This window comes from Silene latifolia, chromosome Y (assembly GCF_048544455.1).
Source record: "Silene latifolia isolate original U9 population chromosome Y, ASM4854445v1, whole genome shotgun sequence".
Taxonomy (NCBI): Eukaryota; Viridiplantae; Streptophyta; class Magnoliopsida; order Caryophyllales; family Caryophyllaceae; genus Silene; species Silene latifolia.
In genome coordinates, this window is record NC_133538.1 from 403152531 (window position 1) to 403173916 (window position 21386).

Below are 21386 nucleotides of genomic sequence, written 5' to 3' on the forward strand. Positions count from 1 at the left end.
CTTTTGATTGTTTAAATTATACTTTTAACATCTCCCTTCTGAGTTTATTCTAACACTTTTTTTGGTTAAAGGTTCACTTTATTTTTATAAAATAGCTCTTTTAATTATCTGTTCACGCATTTAACACTTTTCAAATTAAAGGACCCCGCAAGGTATATTTGGAACGCTCAAAAGCTTGGGAAAGTGTTGAACAAAGACGAAGACATTTATGGTGGTTTGGGATGCCTGGGTGAAACTCCGTCGTGCACCATTCCAAATACGGACATGGTAGGTAACAAAACATGTAATCTTGTCTCATGGTTTTTAAGTTTTCCTTGTTCTGATCTTAGCGACAAACAGTGCAGATCTTTCTGCCCGTGTTATCTGGCGACGGTGATCACTACAGCTGCGTGTGCATCAACTTTCTCACCGAGCAGATTGACTACCTCGACAACCGCAAGTACGATGACCCAATAGAAACGCTCCCTTACGGAGGGATAGCGCGTATTTCGGTAAGTGTCCGATATCCACAAGTCAACCAATTTATATGGGTCGTACTACGTTAACACACTGACGTTTTTTCATGTTCAGGCAAATATAATGGGGAAGTATTTGGTGTCTAAAGGGCTGTCTAAGGGGGCAAAGGTCAGCGGGTTCAAGATTGTCAACATTGAGTTCAGCTGGCAAGGTCAAGGGTATTCGAGAAATGACTGTGGCGTTTTCATGATGCTACATATGATGTTCTACCGCGGAAGCCCTTTTCAATGTGACCTCGGGAAAGAGGATACTGTGAGTTTGTATCGTGCTGAGATTACCGCAATACTCGTCCTCTGTGACATTAACAGTATCAGAGAAGATATCCTGACGAGGGTTGGTTTTTTCAAAACGACTGCTGGACATCCGTTGACAAGAAAGTTGAATGCTGTTAAGAGGAAAACAGATGGTGACATAGGGCTGGAGTCCACAAAACGTGCGCGCGTAACTGAATTTGAAGAGCCCGTTATGGAGGCGACGCCTGTTGCCATGCGCATTCCATCTGTTAAAGCGCTATCCTCTGTTAAGAGCCATCCCCGTGGAAAGGGGGACGGGTTGGGTTGCTCTCTCGACTGTGGTAGAGGTGGTCTCAACACAAATGTGGTGTCGAAGCTGCTCCGGGGCAACCAAGCGTTAATAAAGGATATTAAAAACAGGAGGAAGCATGTTGCCGACTATTTCTTGTTAGATGACCACACTTATGATGAACGGTCTGTCAATCTGGCTTAATTAACTACTTCTTTAATCAAGGATACTCAGTTTATTTTTCACATTTATTTTACATTAATTAACGACTTCTTTAATATTACGGAGTGCAAAGGTGAACAATGATGCAGTACACCCGTCACGCAACGCTTCGGAGAAAAGACATTATGTCCTTGATGCTGAAAACCTTATGTCGTTAAATGTGATCGAGTCTTTGGTCGATTTTGATGAACCATTTGGAGAAGGAGGAATATGGCGACCAAATGAGGATGTCATTCTTTGGTATACGTCACATGGTAATTCCATTTATCATTGCATAATATTTATGTCCACTTCTATTACACCTTTGTTACTTAGAATGACACTTTTCTTAATTACAGTGTTATTATGTGAATGTTTCACTTTAGTTCTTTTAATCCACAAAAGTGTCATTCTAACCGTGTGAAGTGTAATTTTAAGGGACAATAGTGTAATTTTGGGTGACAATGTAACCACATTAATCATGTTCACTTGTTTGCCTTTTCAAGGATTTACTTTTGCGTATGCTCGGGACGTTTGAGCAACCAGGCACACAATCGACAAAGAACTATGACGACTGTACGGATCCGGGACACCTTCATCGTCGGCGGTGAGCGTACCGTTAACTTGAAAACAGACTTGCTATTTGTCCCGTTCTGCATTGACGACCATTTTGCATGCGTATGTATCAATCACAAATCAAATACAATCGACTTGCGATTTCGGGCAAAGGCATTCGACTTGAAAAAGTCGATTTGGCAAAGCAAATAGCGTTTAATTGTAAGTTATTGTCGATCGCTTTCTTCCGAATGCTATATTTTTTGTTCAATCGTTTTTATAAGGTAATTATGTACATTTGCAGTCTAGCGCAGTGAGTGATTATTTAGAATCACGGGATAAGGAAAAGAAGAACACTAGGGCACGGGAAATTCCTAATTATGTGTTGCGCCAGATACCTTTCAGCGGGATGTCACCAACTCTCAACCAACCGTCGGTCCTGCTTCACCATGATGGCGATGCTCTTATACGAGGGTCTTCCTTTTCAGCATGAAGACCTCGAGAAGAAGAAATCACGGCGCTATTTGGTGATCCAAATGTGGTAGCTACCCTCGTTACGCGGACATGAACATTTTGCGCGAAGGTGTGCTCGAGAAGGTCAAAGCTTTTGTTAGCACGAAGGACAAACTGTGGAAGGTATTACAACGAAGCGTAGACAGCCCCGTGCCAATGTGAAAAAATAACAACCTTAATTTAGTAGTTCTGTTTTTGTGGGAATATTCCCTTGGCTATGTAAACACTTATTTCATACTTGGTATTATTTGCAGATGTTAGCAACCTTAATGTAGACAGTTAGTTTTTGTGTAAATAATCTTACAACATTCTATAAAAGAATGCCTTTTCCTCTCAAGCAAGATGCAGCCACAACTGTCTTTCAATGTATCTACTTCAACAATATAGAGTAATATGTTAGTTAAATCGATCGAGGAAGAAAGTGTGACTGTAATACACAAAAGTGTAATTCTAACCGTCGAAGTGTAATTCTAACAGGCCATAGCAAAGTGATGATAGACCTTACATTACATCAAATATAAATGTAATTTTAAAAGGCAAAAGTGTCATTTTAGTAGTTTTATTTATGAAAAGATAGTAATGTTGTTTTACCTATCTGAAAGATGGTGCAATAATAACTATGTGTACTTTGAAGAACATAATTTGTCATAATAGTCAAGAGTGAAAATTTCAACGTTCTGAATTTGCACATTATAACTGTGTCGTCTAATAAAAAATACTTCATCAAAATACATTGTAATACCAACGGCGACCGTTGTCTTCTGGCGCTTTGATGTCTAAACACAATACGAAATGTTCATGTTGTACCTCGTATTTTGTGTAGACATCCCAAAAAATTGTACTACTTATTACGTATTAAATTGATTATTCTAAGATGCCTTCTTCTTCTTCTTCTTCTTCTTCTTCTTCTTCTTCGTCTTCTTCTCCTTCTTCTTCGTCTTCTCCATCTTCTTCTTCTTCCGACGAGGTTTCTGATGATTGCGACACTGGCGGGTGCTCTGCGAATGGGTTAGGGCAGTTCCTTTTGTCATGGTTAGCTAATCGCTTGCAATTTTTACACATACGTTTTGGCTTCCTTGCCAAAGCAACTGCTTTTTCCTTCTTCGACAACATTTTCTTTCCGCTCCCTTTGTTCTTGGATTTCTTGGGCGGCAAAATGGTTATCTCCTCACTAGGAGAACATCCAAGAATTTTCTCCAACTGTTGTCGTTTATTCAATGGTGATCCTAATGGTGAGAGTTTCTCCTTAAACTGTCTAATTAGACTAGAGAAGTTCTCGACATCATTCTTCAATTTGCCCATGAGCAACCCAACTGTCTGATGAATCTCCGACCACATTACTGACATCGCAATCTGTTTTCCATCTATTATATCAACGTCCTCAGTTGCTTCACCATTACAATCGAACATTTTAGACAACCTTGCATCTTTACACCATCTTTTAACAATACATTGTTCTGGAATAATCTTCACTCCGTTTGATGAGTAAATCCATATGACATGCCGGCAAATAATGCCTTTCCTCTCAAGCATTCTGCAGCTACAAGTGGCTTTCAATGTATCTAGTTCAACAATATAGAGTACTATGTTAGTTAAATCAGTCAGATGAAAGTGTGACTGTAATACACAAAAGTAGCATTTTAATCAATAAAAGTGTGATTGTAACGGATAAAAGTATAACTTTAATAAATTTGTAATTTTAACTACCCAAAGTGTAATACTAATCAATAAAAGTGTAATTTTAACGGATTAAAGTATAACTTTAGCAACCCAAAGTATTATTTTAACAACCCAACGTATAATTCTAACAACCCTAGGTGTAAATCTAATCAACAAAAGTATAATTTTAACGGATAAAAGTATAATTTTAGTAAACAAATGCTACAGAATGATACCTGGCGTATGTGACCTCATAATTTCTCTCCCTGTTTGCATCTCTTACAGTGGTCACTTCTAAAGAGCCACACTCAGTGAATCCTCTACTTTTACAAGTACCAATTGAGCACTTGGCCTCTTCTTTAAATTCCTCGAATACTTTATGACTGTACACTTCCGCCCCGTGCACTTCAATAGCTAGATGCGTTGATATTTCAGGGAAACTGTGTCTGTTACAGTTGTCAATCTGTTTCTGTGTGTGTCTTTGCTGGTCCATCGCGCTGTCAAAACGCATCGTAAACTCAACTAATGTTCCTGACTTACTCTCAAATCTCTTAAAAAAACTATTTTCGCTCTCTGATCTTTGGGTTGTCCTCATAACACCTCCCATATCTAGGTCCCTACAATGAGCCATAACCCACTGCTTCCTTTTAGCGTACATTTCTTGGAACCAGTCAATGTTATTAACATTGTGTTCCCTGCCAATTTCTTCCCATTTTGCATCGAACTCTGCCGCTTCAATGTCTTCATCCCATATTATGGCATTCAATTTCTTTAGAAACACTGAATAATCATCTCTCGCCATTCCATACTTGCTTGGAACCTTGTTCATGATATGCCACATACAATAGCGGTGGCGCGCTGTCTTGAACACCAATGGCACCGCTTTAAGAATACCAGGATCCTGATCGGTGATAATGTACTTAGGCTCTTTGCCACCCATCGCACCCAGAAAACGGGTGAACACCCATTTAAACGAGTCTGCATCTTCATGAGCAACAAGCGCTCCACAGAAAGTGACTGACCGTTTATGATTATCAACCCCCGTGAAAGGTGTGAATGACATGTCATACTTATTGGTGGAATACGTCGGGTCGAATGACACTGCATCCCCAAAAACTGAGTAGTTCCTTCTAGCGATCCCGTCGGCCCATATAGCTTTACTAAGGCTACCGTCAGAATCAACATCATAGTCAAAGAAGAACCCTGGTCTAGTAACAGCCAATTCCTTAAAGTGGTCCACGAACATCTGACCGTCCCGTTCATGAATGTAGCATTTCACATCCCTGTGAAAGTTCTTAAAAGAATTCAAACTAGCACCGATGTTTTCAAACCCATTAACATGTTCCTTCAGAATTTTGTAAGTCTTCGTAGCTCCTATCTTCAGCTGTTGATTATTGACAATCTTTTAGATGTACGGATTTTAATCATCAAAAACATAATTAAAACAGATACAAATATATCAGTTCAAATAAAGAAAAGTGTTGTTTTAACAATAGAAAATGTAATTGTAGACTCAAAAAGTGTCATTTTAGATGACAAAAGTGTAATTCTAACAAAATAAAGTGAAATTATAACATAAACAAGTGTAATTTTAATCAAGAAAAGTGTAATTCCAATCAACTCAGCCTTGAATTATAAAGGATTATCATTTTCTGATAGTCTGTTATGTTGCATGCCAACTTTTGAAACTCTCTATCTCTGGCTGATAGAGAAAACAGATACAAATGTATAAGTTCAAAAAAAGAAAAGTGTTCTTTTAAGAAGAAAAAATGTAATTGTAGACGCAAAAAGTGTCATTTTAGTTGACAAAAGTGTAATTCTAACAAATTAAAGTGAAATTATAACATAAACAAGTGTAATTTTAATCAAGACAAGTGTAATTTTAATTAACTCACCCTTGAATTATAAAGGATTATCATTTTGTGATAGTCTGTTATGTTGCATGCCAACTTTTGGAACTCTCTATCTCTGGCTGATACGAGTTCATGGTTGTGCCCACTGTGGAATCTGTCAATTCGTAATTCCCCCTTTATCAAGAACAGCCTAATCCTCGCTTTGCAACCAACACGCCTGACTTTGTGTCTCCTACCTGAGTCCTGGCCGCCACTACACTCCAATTGTCCCTTCTGTTTGAACCCCTCCCGGTTGCAAACCAACAGTTTAGATTTGATCTCCCCTCCACGCCATCTCTTAGTCGTGTACTTACGCACATCAAAACCACAAGCAACAGCATAAATTCTATAAAATGTCACTGCTTCCTCTATTTCCAGGAATTCCTGACCAACATAGGGGGTGAACTTAGCTTCAACATCTTTGCAAAATTCTTCTTCGTTCGGCTTTCGTTTTCCATTGTGCTCAATATTATCTGACAATAGCGTAATTATTATCAATTGTTTTCATAACAACTTAAAGTAACCCATATATTTGTTCAAATTATATATTTCTTAAAATTACACTTTTCGTAGTTATAATTACACTTTTTCCTGTTAGAATTATACTTTCTACTATTACAATTCTAGTTTATAAACTTGCAGCTTTTCTGTTACAATCAACCCTTTGGTTGTTAAAATTACACATTTCTGTGTTACAATTATACTTGTTTCTATTAAAATTACAGTTTGAAAACTTACAGAAATTGTCTTTTGCAATCACACTTTTACTAGTAAGAATTAATGTTTACAAATTTAGAACTTTTGCCTGTTATAATAACAATTTAACCTGTTAAAATTACAGTCCAATCTGTTAGAATTATACTTTTTATTATTACAATTACAGTTTCAAAACTTGCTTTTACTCATTTACAATAAACCATTTGGTTGTTATAATTACACTTTTGTCTGTTACAATTATACTTGTAATTATAACAATTACAGTTTGAAAACTGACATATTTTGTCTCTTACAATAACACTTTTACCTGTTAAAATTATACTTTTATCAGATATAATTACACTTTTATAAGTTATACTTACGATATTGACAATTTCAATTTAAGATACAAATATTACACTTTTGAAATTCCTTTGCCTGCATAATAATTACAATAATACTTTGGTGGCTTAAAATCACACCTTTTGCAGTTAAAATTACAATTTCATCGAATTCACTGTTATAAATTTCAAGCCTGACACTATGATGTTGAACTTATTATTCACAGAGTTTAACTTCCATCATGGAGAAGTTTAACTTATTATTCACAGAGTTGATATTGAACTCCATAATGATGGAGTTCATGTTAAAAGAGTGGATTCTGATTTTACATAATAAAAAACAAGCTTAAAAAATAACCTAAAATACACTTCCTCATCATATTTAAAGAACTGTTAATATCTAACCTAATGTTTTCATAAAAATATGATATATAAACTAACATGAAGAAAATAAAATAAAACAATCCAATAATTACCATGGCCAAATGGAACCATTTGCAAATCCGTCATTTTTACGTTGGACGTTGGTCTTGTTGTTTGTTTCTGAGCTTCGAGGATAATAATGGAAGATGATCAAGGAAGCTGATAATGCAAGCTGATAAAGGAAGATGGGAAATGAAGAAAGTAAGATTTGCTCTCAATTTTCGCCAGTCTGATGAGTTTTTTTTTTTCAAATTGTGTTTTGGTGGAGTATGTTTAGAAATGTGTTGAGGAAGGTTGTTGAGTGATTATGTATGTGTTTGTGTGTGCACAGTGGGTAATAGCCAATTGTACTGACACATCCCTTCTCTCTCCTGCTCACCCTATTTCCTTTTTTTTTTCACGCCTATAATGGGCTTAAAGTAGGCAAATCTCCACTCTCCATTCTCCTAATCCAAGGGTTCTAATAAAGACTTAGGGACTCAAAAGATATTAAGAACTTAGAAGAACTTTTATATATATATATATATATATATATATATATATATATATATATCACGTGAGTTTGGTTCTTATAGTGAGTTTGTGCTTTAAAATCCCATCCATTAGATAATAGTAATTGAAGAGCTGAGATTTAATGGCATAAAACAATTGATTTAACAAAACATCGCGCGCAGATAAAAGCAAACACACACAAACCTAATCTTCTTAATCTCCGCCCATTAAGATAGTTAAACTTATCTCTCTAACCCCTCTCTATAAAAAAAAAAAAAAAAAAAAAAAAAAAAAAAAAAAAAAACCCCAAAATCTCTAGAAAAAACCCCAGGATCAAACTTTCAATATCTGATTTCTTATCAAATTCATTAACACTGCACCAGATTCATCAATTTAATGGCAAGTCATCAGACTGTCGGCTACAAATACAGGTATAACTCTTGATATATCATTACTATATGAATTTTGATTGATTATTGGGTAAACTTACCATTTAAAAATTGAGTCGAGCTTAATATATATGTTTCCTTATGGTACTTCATTATTGATATCTTCTCAATTTCACCAATTCTCTTCTCGGTTTCACCAATTATGCATCAATTCTCTGTGCTAGTTTGTTATATACGGAGTAGTTGAAAACTGGTTGTTATAGCAGTAATTTTTATCGATTATTTCGATTTCTAAGTTACAATATGGAAAAAAGAACAAACTATCCGCAAGATACTTCGTAGTATTTAGCAACTCCAACTGAAAGCACTATGTTCGAAGGAGGTTGTCGGAATGAAGGTAAGCTTATTGAAGGAATTATATTCCGTGCCTTTCATTGAATCATAAATCAGTTTATATACAAGTATTGCAATCCTATAAACTAGGTAACTAATCTATATTCTAGGCAAAGATCGTAACTAAATAATTTACATACAAAATTAGAAAATATTTACATATTATCTATTACACCCCCGCAGTCGAAACGGGAGGTTCACGGACATTGAGACTGGACCGAAAATCGTCAAATAATACCCGGGGTAACCCTTTAGTGAAGATGTCAGCCGTTTGTTGTTTCGAGGGGATATGTAAGACTCGAACTTGCCCACGGGTAACCTTTTCGCGAACAAAATGTATGTCAATCTCAATGTGTTTTGTGCGTTGGTGCTGAACGGGATTGCCTGTGAGGTATATCGCACTGACATTGTCACAGTATACAATAGTAGCCTTTGATGGTGGAGCATGGAGTTCCAATAATAAATTTCGGAGCCAACAGGACTCAGATACTACGTTAGCAACTCCACGGTATTCGGCTTCCGCACTTGAGCGAGATATGGTAGGCTGCCGCTTTGAAGACCAGGAAACCAAATTGTCACCCAGATAAATTCCATATCCCGAAGTGGAACGACGGGTGTCCGGACACCCGGCCCAATCAGCGTCGGTATATGCAACAAGAGCCATATCACGTGAGGAATATAGGTGTAAACCAAGAGATGTGGTGCCTTGTATGTAACGAATTATACGTTTTAGAGCTGCCAAATGCGCTTCACGAGGGTCATGCATATGCAAACAAATCTGTTGTACAGCATAAGAAATATCCGACCGCGTGAACGTTAAATATTGCAGAGCCCCTGCCAAGCTCCGGTAACTTTGAGGATCATCAACCGGCTGCCCTGCATTCTCACTTAATTTTTTATTAGTGTCGACAGGAGTGGCACACGGTTTACAGTTTGACATACCAGCGCGGGCAATTATCTCAGTAGCATGAGTGTGCTGAGTGAGGAAAAGGCCTGCATTGTGACGTGAGACTGAAATACCGAGGAAGGAACTCAGCGGGCTCAAGTCTTTCATAGAGAATTCCAACGCAAGTAGCTGCATAAGGGACTGCCGAAGTGTATCCGAGGAGGCTGTAAGAATTATGTCATCCACATATAAAAGAAGATAAGCCATGTCAGAGCCTTTACAGTAAATAAAAAGAGAATGATCACAGCGGCTATGGGAAAACCCAATAGTGGACACAAAATCCGCAAAGCGTTGGTACCAAGCACGTGGAGCTTGTTTGAGTCCGTATAGAGACTTTTGTAATTTGCATACATGGTCAGGACGAGCCGAATCTCGAAAACCCATGGGCTGATACATGTACACAGTTTCATTGAGATTTCCATGTAGGAAGGCATTTTTTACATCTAATTGATGAATTGACCACTTTTTGGAGAGAGCAAGGCTGAGTACTGTCCGAATAGTAGTCGGCTTAACGACTGGACTAAAAGTTTCCTCGCAATCAATGCCCACCTGTTGAGACCTGCCATCACCTACAAGACGAGCCTTATAACGCTCAAAAGAACCATCAGCACGTTTTTTAATACGAAAAATCCACATCGACCAAATAACATTGACATTAGCCGGACGAGGTACTAAGACCCACGTCCCATTTTCAATTAGAGCATTATACTCATCAGTCATGGCGGCTTTCCAGTTTGGGTCGGATAGAGCTGCTTTGGGATTTTTTGGGAGAGGAGATTGGACGGTAGTGGCAGAGAGGTTAATTCTGGTGATGGGTTTATAGATACCACGCATAGCACGAGTGGTCATGGACCTGGGTGGAGGGCTCGGGTGGGTCCTAGGATGAGGGCTCGGGATTGACCGGGGAGGAGAGCTGGGGTTTGACCGAGGAGGGGGACTCGGGGTGGCTGGATTAGACCGAGGAGGAGTATGCTAACCAGGAGACGAAGGAGGGGAAAATGGGTCAGGGTGCGTGGTTTCAGGGGAAGGACAAGGAGTGTCCAGGAGCCAATTATAGGTAGAGGGAGTAGGGGAGTGCACATCCTGAAACGGAAACTTGGTCTCGTCAAAGATGACATGACGAGAAATGAATATTTTTCGGCTTGAAAGATCATAACACTTATAGCCGCGATGGTTTAAGGGATAACCCAAGAAGACACAAGGAGTTGAACGAGGTTGGAGTTTGTTTATGGTTGTTGATGGGATAAGAGGATAACAAAGACACCCAAATACTCGCAAATGATCATAGGACGGAAGACGATGATACAGTGCTTGTGTCGGGGATATATTTTTGAGTAGTTTGGAGGGGAGAATGTTCAGCAAATATGTGGCCATATGTAGTGCATGATGCCAAAAAATAGGCGGGACATAAGATTGTGTGAGAAGTGTGCGAATAATATTGTTTATGGATCTAATTTTACGCTCAGCCTTTCCATTTTGTGACGATGTATGAGGACAAGAAAATCGAAAAGACATGCCATTGTTGTGACAAAAAGCATGAAAGGAAGCATTATCAAATTCTCGACCATTGTCACATTGAAAGCATTTTATTTTCTTACCGAATTGAGTGTGAATATAGTTACTAAAGGACGAGAAAATTTGAAATACTTGTGATTTTCTGCCAATTGGAAATGTCCACAAAAAATTAGTAAAATCATCCAAAAACAAAACATAATATTGGTGCCCAGCTGAGCTTAAAATTGGAGATGTCCATAAGTCGCTGTGCAAAATATCAAACGGAAATAAAGTTTGAGAGACATAGGGATAAAACGGCAACCGAACATGTTTGCCCAAAATACAAGGTTCACAAATAAACTGAACAGAATTAGAAGAACAACTAATGAGTTTATTTTTGGAAAGGGAATGCAATGTTGGAGCACCCGGATGACCTAGCCGAGAGTGCCACGAGAAAGGGGTAACGGCAACATTGGTGGAAGCCGTGCTGGTGGGTAATTGAGGACCGACTGGTGTGATGGGATAAAGTTCACCCGTGCTATCACATCTCATAATTTTCTTCCCGTCCGGATATCCTTCACAAAGAAACCTAACGGATCAAACTCAATAGAAACATGATTATCAGTAGTGAAACGACGGACAGAAATCAAATTTTTAATGAGTTTAGGGGCATGGAGGACGTTTTTTAGAGACAAGGGAGGATGAGGGGATGGCAAAACAGCAGTACCAGTTCCGCAAACAGGAATAGCCTGTCCACTACCGACAATTATATTATTATTTATGCCCGAATGAAAATAGGACGAGAGTGTACCTTGATCGGCGGTCATATGAGATGTAGCGCCCGTATCCATGTACCAGTTGGGATCCGGAGGTTGCAGAGTCAGTGTGTGCATTGCTTCAGCAATGTTGGTCGGTGTGTACACTGGTTGTTGTGGCGGCTGTACCTGGTATGCTTGGTATGCCTGATGGGTCTGCGGATGTGGACCGAGTATGCCAGCTTGACCACGAGGTAGTGGAGGACGAGTCCAGGCTGTAGTTGGGTACGGGCAGGAGGGCATGGCCCATTGTGAGGCCCACATCCATGGAGGGAATTGAGTCCACGGATTTGCAGCAACAGGGGTTTGGCTAGTCTGAGCAGAGTTAGAATCACTGGATGTTCCACCATTATTATTATTATTATTATCTTTACCTTTATTGTTTTTGTGATTGTGTCCCTGCTTTCCTTTCCAATTCCTGTTGTTATTGCCTTTCCAATTCTTGTTACCACTGTTTTTATTGGACTGATTCGAAAAACCCGAGGAAGTGTGACGATTGGTACTAGTGTCAGCCGCCTTAGAAGCCACAAGAGATGTAGCAGCAGTTTGAGCATTACTAGTAGCAAGGTTTGCAAGACGGGATTCTTCAAGAACGAGACGAGAGCGGGTCTCATAAAAGGATGGTAATGGGTCAGTTTGTTGAATGAACGAAGCAACATGGGAATAGGTCTCATTTAAACCTTTAAGAATTTGCAGGACTAATCGTTGATCAGAGATGGTGACGCCAACATTACCAAGACGATCCGCAATGGATTTTAATTCTTGACAATAGGCCGAGACATTTTGGAAATTATCAAGGCTGACATTAGTGAATTGACCTTCTAAATAGACAGCACGAGTATTTTTATTGTCGTGAAAAATACCTTGTAAGCGGTCCCAAGCGTCTTTAGCAGTGGAGTTCGGCTTTAGGATTGTATGGAGAAGTTCAGAGGAGATGGTACCATATATCCATTGAAGTACGATAGCATCATTACGCTCCCAGGTTTCTTTGGCAGCCGAGTCAACGACCGTCTTGGGTGGTTCCGAGGGTGGAATGATATGGTGAAGAACCTGGTGAGCCCGACAATGAATTTTGAAGAGTTCCGCCCATGAGTCATATTCAGAGGTCTCAATTTCAAGAGGAGACGAGATGAATTGTTTGATGTTCGAGAGGGAAAGATTGTTTTTGTCAGCCATGGAAGAAGGAGGAGTAAAGCAGCGGAGAGAAGAGATAGGTCAGAGGAACGAAGTCCCTGATACCATGAAGGAATTATATTCCGTGCCTTTCATTGAATCATAAATCAGTTTATATACAAGTATTGCAATCCTATAAACTAGGTAACTAATCTATATTCTAGGCAAAGATCGTAACTAAATAATTTACATACAAAATTAGAAAATATTTACATATTATCTATTACTTATCTTTGCCTTTTAGGGTAGATGGTTGTATATACATCCGTAGGATACAGAGAAACATTTGTCTCTTTACTAGTTAATTTAACAATCAAGTGTTCTTTTATTTTGGATTGGTTGTAGCTTATGGGCAATTGACATGATCACTTTGATGTACTGATGTAGGAGTTTTGTTAGGTTTTGATTTTGTCAATAATTGACATTGGATAGATTTTCTAGCTTAGTAAACTAATAGAGTGATAATATACATTAGTTGAGTTTGCATAAACAATTTGTAGAACTAATTTCCTTCATAAGACAGGACTGATATGACTATATCTTAAATTTCTATAGTCGGAAACTGGGGTAATGTTGTTCTTGTTATCGTTCATTTGAATGAAAGTAAGAAAGTCGAGCATTAACATGAAGTAGCTATAGTACTACACCACATTCAAGCCAGATTTTACGACGGAAACAAAAAAAAAGGCTTTTGAAGAAAGACGAGGAAATGGGCTTGAATATGTTCAGATAGTAGGATAAAATATGAGGAATAAAACCTGCACAAGACATGTAAGAAACAGCAGCATAAATCTCTTTTCCAGACATTCCCTTTGCTTCAACTTTTTCATAATTATTTTCAGTTATGCATAGTTGTGTTGTCTTCTCAAATGATTCAATTTGTTTGCAATTCTGGTTAAATTATTGTTGTCTATGTGGGAGTCTCTTCTATGCCCTTTTAAGTTTGATGGATTTGGTTGTAGAGATGTATACTCTTTTTAAGGCTATTAGCTCAATGGTAGAGTAATGTACGTCTTGTACAAAGACGTGGGTTCGAGTCACGCATAGCCTAATTCTTTGTTGCAATGTACACAATAACACGTGGTACAAAAACAGTAAAAAAAATCAAAGTAGTAAAAAAAAAATTAAAGTGACACCAGAATAACATCACAACACCAGAATAACAATAACAGCAGAATATCAGCATAATAACATAACATCAGAATAACAGCACAATAACATGTGGAGTAAAAAAAAATCAAAGTAGTAAAAAAAATCAAAGTGACAACATAATAACATCACAATAACACCAAAATAACAATATCACCAGAATAACAACACAATAACACGTGATTAAAAAAAAAAGACTACAAAAATCAAAGTAGTAAAAAAAATCAAAGTGACACCGGAATAACATCACAATAACACCAGAATAACAACACAATAACATGTCGTAAAAAAAGTAAAAAAAATCAAAAGTAGTAAAAAAAATCAAAATGACACCGGAATAACATCACAATAACCGCAGAGTAACAGTAACACCAGAATAACAGCACAATAACATGTGGTAGGAAAAAGTAAAAAATCAAAGTAGTAAAAAAAATCAAAGTGACACCGGAATAATATCACAATAACACCAGAATAACAGCACAATAACATGTGGTAAAAAAAAGTAAAAAAATCAAAAGTAATAAAAAAAAAACAAAGTGACACCGGAATAACATCACAATAACAGCAGAATAACCAGGGTCGTCTTACAATAATTGGAGGCCAGTGCCATAAGGAAAAATGAGGCCCCAAATATAAATACACACGTATATTATACTTCGAGGTTCGTATTGAATTTCATTAATAAAAGCTTGTAATATGGTGACCAAAAGCGGAGGCCCGGTTCCCACGCCCGTGGTTGCCCGTCGCCTTAGACACCCCTGAGAATAACAGTAACACCAGAATAACAGCACAATAACATGTGGTAGAAAAAAAGTAAAAAAATCAAAAGTAGTAAAAAAATCAAAGTGACACCAGAATAACATCACAACAACACCAGAATAACAATAACAGCACAATAACAGCACAATAACACGTGGTAAAAAGTCGTAAAAAAATCAAAGTAAAAAAAAAAAAGCACAATAACAGCATAATAACACGTGGTAAAAAACAAGAAAAAAAATTAAAGTAAAAAAAAAACAAAGTGAAAAAAAAAAATCAAAGTCGTAAAAAAAAAAAGCACAACAGCATAATAACACGAGGTAAAAAAAAGGAGATAAAAAAAATTTAAAGTAAAAAAAAAAAGTAACACTAGAAAAAAGAGAAAATAAGTAAATGGCAGTGGTGTTATATGATAGGTAAGATTAGATCTTGACCATTCATCTCTAATATAAACTAATGACTGAGATTTTAAAGCACAAACTCACCATAAGAAACAAAACTTACAAGAAACTAACTAACTAACTAACTATATATATATATATATATATATATATATATATATATATATATATATATATATATATATATATATATATATATATATATATATATATATATATATATATATATATAGAAATAGAAATAGGATCCTGTGCGAACCTAAAGTTCGGTGCGAACTTACAAACTCCCTTTTAGCCATTAGATCAAATCAGATCAAAAAGGGATCATATTAAACGCCTTAAACAATTACCTCTTCTCTTCTTTCCCGTAAACCCCAACTCCATCACTCCAACACTTTAAACTTCCTCATCGTCATGTCGCCGGAGCTCCGACATCAAACTCGCCGCTTCCTTATCCTCCCTATTCGCCGTCGAGGCCTCACATGTAGGACATTTCGTCACTCTATTGCCTGGTATTGTGGGTTTTTAAATGATTTCTCTTGTTATTCTTCAACCAATTGTTAGATCTACTAAAAAGTGCAATTCATTTCGAAAAACCAACTAGTTTTTAGCTATACTCGTCAAATTTGGATTCTATTTGAGATGTAAAAGATAAGATATCAAATTTGGATTCTCGACAGTGGGGCCGGAGGTCGGCGCCGTGTTGTCTCATTTACCGGCGAGTTTCTGGGTTGTTGAAGGGGATGAGTTGAGGTAGGGTGGTCGTGATTGGGTTTTGTTGTAGGTTGTAGTGGGAGGGTGTGGTGTTAGACATAGGTCCGGAGCAGTGGTCTATGTCAGGTGACGGGAAATCCGAATGTTGAGATTTGGTCGAATTTCTAGATCTTGATCATGATGTTGTGTTTGTCGGTGGTGGTGGTAGTTGTGGTAGTGGTGATGTGGTTATTAGTGGTAGTGGTGGTGGTGGTGGCAGTGGGGGCGGTAGATACACATAACACCAGCCCGGATACACATTGTATTACTACGGTTATGGTGTCAGGCAGATGTCATGCTGGTGGTGGTCATTACGGTGGTGGTGGTACATGGGTTTGGTGGGTGGTGGTTTATGGATACAGATTGTAGTTCCATAGGTACACGAGTATACTGTTATGGATACACAAATTGAGCATAACTTCAAAATTCAGTGAACTTAAGTGTAGGGATATAAGTACTTTGCTCATAGGGCTGAGCAAAACATCGATTATGCTATGCTTGTTGATGACGGTGTTGCTAAAGTTGTTAATTTGGAGAAAGGTGGTGCCTTTACTTTTAGCAGTCCTGAGGATATGCTCAAGCTTCTCTAATTGTCTCCACTTTTCGACGTTGTCTTGTTTTGTTCATCCGATTTGTTTTCTGTTGTTTTAGATTACATTGGTTTGAATAATGCTGTATTATTTAAACCAATCTCTCTTTTATTTCTGAATTCTACTTGAACATACAAACTCAGAGGAAACCATTATAGTTTCATTCTTGTTTGGAACTTTTCTTGTTTTATCAGGAGTTAGTCTCCTTTATTTATATTTGCAGATATGTGAGGCTCCGCCACTAAATAGGAAAGTGAATGATGTCCAATTTTATGTGTACAAAATTGTTACAACTTAACGAATGTCGGGGTAGGATAGCTAGAAGTAAAGTCGAATTAGATACTTTTAAGTTGTCAAATACATACCTTTGGCAAGCTAGATACACCCTTTTAACTTGCAAGATACTTACATTTAGCTAGCTAGATACAATCTTTTAAGTTTTAACTAGTTAGATACATTCCTTTAAGCTTCTAGATACATTTTCCTAGTTAGCTAGATACACCCCTTTAACTTGCTAGTTTCGTATATCTAGCTAGTTAGATACACTTCGTCATGTAGCTAGATACTTACCTTTAACTAGCTAGATACATTCAAAGTTGCTAGATACATACCTCTAACTAACTAGATAAATACACTCTTTTAGCTATCTAGATACACTTATTTGAATTACTAAATACATTGAGCGATGTAAGATTAATAAATTGAGAGATGCCATGTATCCCATTTAGGATACACGTCCCTTTCGTTTGATCACATTAAATTGTTAGATATATTTCTTTAAATTGTTAGATATATGCTTTTAGCTATCTAGATACACTTATTTGAATTACTAAATACAAATATACTTATTTGAATTACTAAATACAAATCTTTAGCTTGCTAGATACACTTTTAAGTCACTAGATATACAACTTGCTAGATATACACCATTAAATTATTAGATACAAACTTTTAACTTGCTAGATACACACGTTTAAATTACTAGATACATATCATGGATATACCGGATGAGTCTTACGACGAAAACCATAATTTCGAAAACCTCGGATAATACCATATCCTTATTATATCACTCATTTCACCCTATTACTATATGCTAAACCTTGCTAACTAAATTCCGATGACGACCATTTCTCAAGGCCTTGCATTCCGCCATGAAACTGTTAGATACAGCTTGACGTTCCAAGTTGAGAACATTCACAGCCACTGTTTTTCCATCCAAATTTCTCTTGAATACGAATCCAAACGAGCCTGTACCAAGCAGGTTTTTAGAAGAAAACCCAACTGTCGCTAGCATTGTAAACATAAATTAGAGATATAAAACTGGTCAAACGTGAACAACTCAGAAATAACAACTTATAACAAACATAGATAACCACAATACTTATCATCATTATAATAGAAAATCAGTGCTCTTTTAGTGTTTTCCTAAGGTTTAAAATCAGTGCTCTTCCGCACATAACACCTTCTGAAGCTTCAATCAGAGGCAACTTCTCCTTCAATACCTTCCATTTTTCATCAATAACATCTTTTGCTGCTGTCGCTATCACTTCCGCCTCAAGTTCCCGTCGACGATTTTCTGGATAAAACCGCCGATCAATTGACTGGATCCTTTGGATTTTGGGATAAATTCCTCCATTTTGAATCTCACGGTTGGTCATGGAAGCATCGTTTGTCAAGCTTGTGGAAGGAAGCAACCCAACCTCCGTCAGCGGCTTCCGGTGGTCGTCAGTGGCCAGAGATAGGCGTTGGGGTATTAATTATGAAGCTGAGAGGGAGGTGCGTCGGTTGTTAAGTTAGTTGGTTTCATCGCAGGGATGAGTCGGGCCACGTGCGCCGTCGAACTGGGTTCTCCGGCATAGGTGTAGCCGAGCTTGGTGGTGAAAGCCTGATGGTGGTGGAATAAAGAGTGGGCGGATTGGGTTTGTTATGCAGGGAGTAGGAGATCTAATTTGGACCTCTGATTATTCAATATAAGGGGTGGTAACCATTAGTTCGTACATTCATACCCTATTTTAGTTCGCACTGACCCGACCCTATATATATATATATATATATATATATATATATATATATATATATATATATATATATATATATATATATATATATATATATATATATATATATATATATATATATATATATGCAATTGACAAGAAATCGAATTTCATAAATGTGCAAAAGTAATGGACATGTTATGCAAGGAGTACTACTCTCAATTCCTAATGAACTGGTCATGAATGTCACCAGTTATAAGGCTCTAAATCTCAGAAATTGTAAGGTAGGTTGCCAATTTATCAGGTCAAGTCTAAACAATCAGCTTAATTTGAACAAAAACTCGTAGATATGTGTAAGACTCAGCTAATAATTGTCAATAGAGTGCAAGGCTCAAGTAAAAATGTCAAGTTAAAGTACAATTTCATCACGGAAATCAACCGTTCCGACTCAACCTATATGCTAAAATACAGGTGAATTTTTTTATTTTTTTGATTTTTTTTTTATGGGAATAAACAAGCAATGTATACGGAAATTAAACGTAATAACAGAAATGCAATAAAACAAGATGCAGACACAGAGATGGATGCAAAACCTCCCCAAACCAAACCGTACAATTCCCTCATTGTACCTAAAAGAGGGAAAGGAAATGCAAACTAAAAAGGAGAGAGAGTGCAGAAGCAGAAAACTTACAAGATAACGCGAAGAAGGGACCTCCCCAAACCAGCCAGCAACATGGGAGGTCACAGCTAACGGCTTCAGGGCAGCTAAGTTGCGAACAGAATGCAAGAGTACCTGCAAATTCGCAAATAGCAACCGCACAAAAGTACTGCCAAAGCAAAGAGGGCTAAATTGGTCATAGTCTATAGCCGAGTAGGCTATATATCAAGGCACACAACAAAACTAAATTGTTTGAAAAAAACAACTAAATAGTTTGAACTCAGGGTTGCCTCCCAAACAGCGCTAGTTTCAGATAGGTCTCAACTCGACCTTCTTCTTATCATCCACCGACAGAAATTAATAGCCCACAACAAGGTTGTTGACTGGATGAGGTTCCCTCAGCATCCATCAGCTTGACCTTAGGTCTCCATACCATCCGAGCAACAGGAGAAGAACAACTTATCGCGGCGTATTGGCCTCCACTTTTGGCCCTCTTGCGCGCTTTCTTCTTGTACGACCTAGCCTCGTCCAATCCTCCGCCTGGGTCACCAATCCACACCGTTCCAGTCTCCAAAGTTAACGTATGATGCCCAGCTTATGGGTCCGTCAACCTATCAGTACCTGCAGAAGAAGTAACAAAGGAATTAACCTTTATTGTAGAAATATCGTCTAAAATAAATTTAAACGACCATTCATTGTTATTAGCCAAAAAATTACTCGTTCGAGCACTTATATAACCAGATCGAAGTATTTTTTTAGCATTTGTACTCGATCGAGCAACTTGTGTCACTCGATCGAGGACTTGATTTTCCTCATTGCTCGATCGAGAGCTTTCATCCTCTCGATCGAATACTTCCTCAGGCATTTCACTCGATCGAGTAGAGTAAAGCTCTCGATCGAGTGCTTTAACAGTGGCAGGCGTGACTGCATTGTATCCTTCCTCTTGAACAGTGTTTGCAACATTAGTAGGCAGAACCGGCCCTTCGCAGGGAGTTTCAGTCCAGGCGTGGATAGCACAGACGGTCTCGGGCCGCCTAGAAATTTGCTCGGCCAATACTTGAGCCAACTGAGCTTTAAGTGACTTGATATTGGCGTCTTTAGTCTACATAACTTCTTGCACTTGAAGAGCAAGTGACTTCACTATAGTCGTCAACTCAGCAATTTCTTCTTTCTGCTTATTAGGAGGAGTTTGTTGTGACGGCGGCCAAACAAATGGAGACTCTTGGTAGTCTCGTTGCTGAAATAGATGTGGCGGCACATGTGCAGAAGAATGACTAGCCTGCCTACGCTGCCTAAACCCATAGACTACATCATCATCTGCTAGACAAATGACAGCTCCCTGCCCCGTAGTACCACATCTTTTACAGTGGACCACCTGTTGTGCCGTAGTATGGAGCTGAGGTTAACCACTCCAAGACTGTCTACTCTCCAGCTTGCCAGATCTTGCATTCTGAGCTTCAAACTGTGCTATAATTCGGGAGACACTAGACATCTTTGTAGAAGGGTCAAAGGTACTCAAGCCTTCCCTTTGACGATCTTTCTCCTAGAATCCTGTCTAGGTAGGACTTGTAGGACCTATCAAAACAACACTGAAGGAAAAAGATAAAAACTGCCTCAAGGAATAAATCCCTTGAGGCGGAAGACAGACGAAAATAAACAGATAAATAGGCCAATTGCCTTCTCGGCAACGGCACCAAAATTTGATACGGTCGTTTCTGTACCAAAAATAAACCTAAATATACTAACAAAAGCTAGTGATAAGTAGGGTCGATCTCCACGGGGAGGCAAGGTATCTATCTTTAGTCCGTCTATCTAAGTCACAAGTGGGGTTTTTATATTTGATTTTCTAAACTACTGGAAGTCAAAGGGTAAGAGCAATAAAGTAAGAGCAGTAAAGGAAGAAAATGATAGATGTGATTAGATAAAAGAGAGTATGTCAGGATTTCGGTTCACCATGGCGGTTTATCGACTCAGTTGCAAATACCCTAAATAATCTAATGTGAGAAGAATACAGGAAAGGTCCTTCCGGTCCACTTTCTATCCTAGATTTCCGCTA

General features: G+C 37.9%; 1 protein-coding gene across 1 annotated transcript in view; it reads right to left on the bottom strand.

The window, feature by feature from the left end:
* Positions 1–2934: 2934 nt before the first annotated feature.
* Positions 2935–21386, bottom strand: part of LOC141632607 (protein FAR-RED IMPAIRED RESPONSE 1-like) — a 74643-nt gene continuing 56191 nt past the window's right edge. Inside the window, exons 2-4 of the mRNA XM_074445138.1 lie at positions 5862–6331; positions 4203–5350; positions 2935–3869 (exon numbers count right to left, since the gene is read on the bottom strand). Of these exons, the coding sequence (XP_074301239.1) occupies positions 3848–3869; positions 4203–5350; positions 5862–5885 (1194 nt within the window). The 5' untranslated portion in view covers positions 5886–6331 and the 3' untranslated portion in view covers positions 2935–3847. The remainder of the gene's footprint in view (positions 3870–4202; positions 5351–5861; positions 6332–21386) is intronic.